Consider the following 5,772-nt stretch of genomic DNA (forward strand, 5'->3'; position numbering starts at 1 on the left):
GCTCCCAGCAAGCCTGTGTGCATTTTTATACTGCAGGAGCTTTTTCTTTTAAGAAAACAGCTAAGAAATTGGTTTGACAATTTACTGTTGAACAAAATTGAAAAGGATTGGTCTGAACCAGGACACCAACATATTCAGACCATTTATACTGTGTAGCACATGCACTTAGCACCATTATGAGAGATGCTTTCACAGAGGGCATCGTTTCAGAGGCTTGCCTTTAATTTGAGAACACCATGGTTTGGACTGGGTTTATGCAAAACTTTAACAATAAATAACAAACCTGGGTTGCATAGATGTATCAGAGTTGGTTAGACTTCTTGACCTTTCAGTTGAAGCAAAGCCACAGAGGTATATCAAGAGCTGCTCAGCTTTGTCAATCATTACTGAAGTAATGGCATCACAACATAATGCTTAACTTCTGGAGCGACAGCTAAACATATGCACAGCAACACCCTTTGTGTTAAATCTGGAAGAACCGTAGTTAATGGTGCATTTCCACCATGGGCTGTAAACGTCAGTGACAATCTATTACTGAGTGCCGAACAAATCGGGATCGTCCGTTCTGCGGTGATCAGAGCTATGGTGCAAATCATCTTCCACCCCTGTTTAACTCTGTCATCTGGGTCTATCCATTAGAATCAAATCGATCCTTATACTGTGCAATGAAATTTTGTATCCCTTACGAGAATTATTGGGGGCGCGTGTTTTTTCAGACGCGTTTTCCCAGCAAACCAAACCCTAGCAGCTGCGTAACAGCAGTGAGGTGCTAGTGGGGTTGTCTCAGGCAGGGAAGGGTTTCCTTCATCCGTGGTGCACGTTTGAGGTGGTAGGCACAGTGCATAGGGGGGATGGTTGGAGGTAGCTCTGCTTTTTCTGTAATTCCAGAATTGCAGCCGAAAGCAGGAAACATGGCCTCACAATGCAATCTCCAGTGATTCCTTATTTGTAGCGGGTCCTGTTAAATTCAGCCGTGGGTTAATATGGAACTAAGCCTCAGCAACAGAAATTTGTAAACAGCTATGAAAATACTGAAACAACTGCAAGGTGCTGACCTTAAACTAGTGTTCCTTTAACTTCCAGCAGCTGTTTCAGTGTGTCCATGCAAACCTGAATTCGTTCCCTGTCTAGCATTAATGTCTAAAGTGCAAGGAACCAATTGGGTAACGTGTGCTCTGGCTGAGGGCACTATGTGCAGAGAAGTTTTAAAAAGCTCCAAATTACAGAGGATAAAGCACTGATGCAAACAAAGCTCTTCCCACGTTTCTACTGCTAGTGATGCAGAGACCTGGAGCTTTGTGTTTCACTTCATGGATCACAGGAACAGGAGCTCTGTGTTTAATCTTCTTACAGGTAACGAAACCCTTTGCTGAGACCAGGCTGATTTTAGGGATTTTGTAGGGGGAAGATTTCAGCTTTTATAGAATTTAGTCATCAGCCCTTTTTATTATTTTGGGAAGAATTTTTTGAGGACCTGATGAATTTGGGGAGGATTTAATGCTCGCAACAATTCCAACTAAGGCAGAGAAAACATGGCTGCTTAATCCTTTATTCTGTCTATGGCTATTGAAATGGAAGAGCATGGGTCTGCAGCAACATGGGTGGGTGTTTGGCTGCATTGACAGATTACTACCTCAGAGCAGATGCACTTTGCTACAGTTTAACTGCACTAAGGTAGTTCTGCAGAGGTAGTTTGAAGGATGATAAAAGAGAATCCAGAGGTTGTCATTCAGCCATGAAGAATACTCAGGGTGCATGTAACCACAGCAATCAACTGTCTAGTTTTGACCTGTTATTCTCATAATCAGTTGAAGTGCAACATAAAAAAATTAAAATATTCTGCACCAAGGCGCTTGTGTGACATGGCAAATTAGCTCGGTTTTAAAAGGACACGTCTGGAGGAGTTGAAGCTTCTGTCTTTTTCTCTGTTTCTCATTTGGGTTTCAACCGCTCATGAAATTTTATAGACAATGTTTTATATGAAAGGCTTATCAAACCTAAAGACCTCTGGTGAAACTAGGGACCAAAAGGCAGCGTGTGCACAGGATCAGATACAATATAGAGATTTGTGGGATGGTTTCTTGCTGTTTACAGTGCCACAAGCTTTGCATAACAAAATCCTTACAAAGAAACCCTGTTTATTAGAGAGATAATATCAGATCTCTCAATTATATATATTTGATAAGAATTTCTAATACAGAGTAGAGCTTTCCAGTTTGGCTTAAAGAAAGTCATAAATCTCTACATGTTTTGGATATATGCAGAAGGAAATCCAAAGTAAAATAATGATTTACAAATTGCATTCTAATCATTTTCTCCAATAAATTAGTCTAAATTCTCCCATCTTGCTCGTTCTGCTTCCCAGTGGTATTGCAATTTTATCTGAAATTTTTTGCAGCAAAGTTGGGTGAGTGTTATAACACACCCAACACCATCAGCCAAAAATTGTATTGAATTTGATTCCATCATACCAAGGAACTGCTCCGGCTACTTTTTGCCCAGATAATCTGAAACTAAGGCTGAGATCAACAAGGCTTGCCAAAATAAACTTGCTTGAGCAGAGAGGAGAAAATATACCGGAAAAACATGTTTCAGGTTCACATATTTGCAATACCTGAAACCTGATTCGGGGAATGATGCACCACTACTACCCAAAAACAGGGTAAAGCACACGTTTGGTCAAAACAACTCTAATTTACAGCTACATTCACAATTAGCTGCTGGAAAATGAGCTACAGACCAAGAATTTGGTCACAGGACATTTTTCAGCAGACATTTCTAAATAGCAAAGCCCAGTTCTGTAAACAAGCCTCTGACAACTGCTTGCGTCTCCCTGCTCTCATCCTTCCCTCTTTCACATCAAAAGAAATGCTTTCCCTTTGGCCTCGCTTTCATCTGCAAACTATTGAATTTATTGAGCTGCCTGTAAGGTTATCTGCCGGTTTCGCTCCGGGCTAGCTCAGACCAGAGATGTGCAGTGGCGAGAGCTCAGGCCTGCGGTCTGTAGGGAGAGGGCTGGTCTTCATCCCCACAGGAGCCAGCACCCGTATGGCTCTTCTTCTCCAACTTCCTACTCTAAGATCAGTAATTATACTGGAAAATTATAAAAAATATCTGCCCTCTCTGATTTACATGTGTGTTTTCAGTTAGCAGACTCTGAGTCCAACTGTGAGCTCGGCGAGAGGTGAGTGTGACTCTGTTTTCTCACCTATGGCTGCTCCCACCCAGGACTCTTTCCAGGATGCAGTGCTCCTGCCCAGTACACTGGCATGGCAGAGGAACAAGGGCTTTCAGAAAAGGGCTGTTCGGTGTTTCTTCCAAAAGAGGAAAGGGAGGCTGGCAACCCTTTGGGTTTTCAGCAAAAACGCTGGTGACGGGTGTCAGTGTTGAAAGGCAAACCAGTTACACACTGCTTCGTACATGATCTGCGTCTGCTCCCATCTACGTAGGGAAGCTTTTAATAGAGTTCCCTTGATGCAGGAAAACTTCCCAGTCCTCTATTTACTGATGATGTTTTTCTTTGTGTTGGTAGACGTGCGTTGGAGCCAGTATGGTCCCCTCACACTGGACTGAAAGTTCCTTTTATTTTTTCCCTTGTTAGGTGCGTCAGGCAGAGTGATGAAAACTTTAGCAGCTGGTATGTGTGGTAAGTTTCAGATCTGTTTTAGAGGGAAAAACTGGCAAATAATATCCTTTGATGGATATATAGAGAGAAAGGCATTAAGAGAGACTGATAGCTAGAGAGCATTGCTCCTGGGCTGTCCCTGTGTTCTGTCTTTACTGACTAATGGGAACCATTTATCCACATCCTCCTTACTGTACACTGACAACTGAGCTGGGAAAAAACGATGAATGATTTTGGGGAGAAATGTTTGAATTTCCAGCTAGCACTCGGCGCTGAGCCCTCAGCACTGAGACATTGGTTTCTGGAGACTTTGATCATGTCCTGTACATTGATGGGGAAACTGCAACATTTAATATCTATTTGCAAAAGATGTTAATGAATATGTTAATTTGAAGACATGTAGCCATCTGTCAGCACTGCCTGCAGATGATGATGGTACTGTTCCTCCCCTGCTGCCTCTGCCTCAGGTTCCTGATGTTGTTTTTCCTGGCCTCGCTCCTGTCCTGCGGGATCTGCTGCTGCCTGCGTTGCTGGCTGAAGCGGAGGAGCTGCCCCCCGCCCCGACACACCTTGGCTGTCTTTGCACTCAGCAGCTCGGATGCCTTTTGTGGTTAGTCTTCTCCCTACCTGCCACAAGGTCCCACTGGCCCCGGTGGGGTTCTTGTGGCCCATTCATAGCCCAGTAAGAGGTGGCCAGGCTTGACAAGGAGCTGGGCTGCTGCTGGGTGTTGTGTTTCTGGTGAACAGTGGGGCGCCCAGCTCAGGTATCTTGGGGGGATGTTCAGACCATGGGATGGAGAGTTTAAGCAAGCCACATCTGCTTTTCCCCAGCTGTACCTTCAGCTGAGCTCAATGCTGTCCCTGTGTGTCCCAAAGATGCGTAGTCAGGGCTTGACCACACTAACTCTAGAGGTGTTGTAGGACCTTCTCCTCAGCGCTGGGGCACTCAGCAGCCCGACATACACAACCACAGGCAGTGCCTGGGGTCAGGCAGCCCTTTTCAATACATGACTCACATTTCTCACTCAGGCAAGACCTCACCGGTCTACTTGAGCCACCCCAGCAGGCAGCTCAACTGATTGATAGACCCTGAGGTCTGTCAAAAAGTTGCCTTGATGGCCGCTGTTCATCACAGTAGCCACCCTCAGCATTCCCCAAGAGTACCCAGGTTTTGAGGACTGGGCTATAATGACTATGTGTAACATCCAGCACTGACCTGGAGTATTGCCAGCAACATCAGCAAGCTGGGCCAAACAACAGTCCCTTCAAGAAGAATAAAGCTAATTCTGTCATTAGACTAAGCCCTTCCCAGAGGAGGTATTGCCTGTTTTCTGGGTGGTCATGAACACTGTCTCCACAGGGAGGACCCACCCCAGACCCACCCAAATTCCTCTGTTCTTACTTCTTCTATCTGGAGTCTGTGGTGAGAGGCTTTGTGATGCCATGCTTCAAAAATTAGATCCATGCCTTTCTTGTTTCCAAGTGGTTTGGCAGCTCCTCCCAGGCTCACCCCTCTCACCCCCACACTTGCTCTTCACGCCTGTCTGCTGTACAGTTATGGCTTTGCTTTTTCTCCAGTGAGTGAAGTGCCTCAGTGCCCGTTCTCTGGATCTTCAAGCCTCTGCATGACTGCGGAGATATCCTCTTCTGTCCCACGGTTCAGCCTCGGGGGAACTGAATTGCCTCCATCCTATGAGGATATTATGAAGGAAAACAAGCTCTAGATGCCACGTGTTGGCTTTCTGCGATTTCACTTGGTTCATCAGAGACCTTCCATTATGCTACAGTAGTGTGAGATCAAATCAGCCCTTTCCATAGGTTGGCTAAGAGATTGAAAATCAGCACATATTTCATCTGAACCTAAAAGGGGAGACAAAACGCAACAGAATAAATGCCAAAAGTATGTGTTGAATCTGTCACAAGAGCTCAGCTTGACATTTTGATAGGGCTCTGGATTTTGAGAAGCTCCCTCAAAGGTCTGGCTGTATTCAGGGTTTCTGGCTCAGCCTCCCAATTTATCTCTCTAAGGCTGCTCGAGCTGGTGCAACCCCATGTGTTTTAGGACCGAATGTTGATAAATGACTTGATAGTTACTTCTCAAACTTGGGCTGTCTCCTTCACTCGGCACAGTGCCAACAAACACCCTC

The 5,772-nt window shown here is 45.0% G+C and overlaps 1 protein-coding gene across 1 annotated transcript; it reads left to right on the forward strand.

Annotated features, from left to right (window-relative positions):
* The first annotated feature begins 1,278 nt into the window (after nt 1-1,278).
* Nucleotides 1,279-5,349, forward strand: LOC104371852 (transmembrane protein 207). Its single transcript, XM_009977391.1, has 5 exons — nt 1,279-1,353; nt 3,147-3,184; nt 3,602-3,646; nt 4,093-4,235; nt 5,204-5,349. The coding sequence occupies exons 1-5, from the start codon at nt 1,279-1,281 to the stop codon at nt 5,347-5,349; spliced, it is 447 nt and encodes a 148-aa protein (XP_009975693.1).
* The last annotated feature ends 423 nt before the right edge of the window (nt 5,350-5,772 follow it).

Source organism: Tauraco erythrolophus, chromosome 11 (assembly GCF_009769465.1).
Source record: "Tauraco erythrolophus isolate bTauEry1 chromosome 11, bTauEry1.pri, whole genome shotgun sequence".
Lineage (NCBI taxonomy): Eukaryota > Metazoa > Chordata > Aves > Musophagiformes > Musophagidae > Tauraco > Tauraco erythrolophus.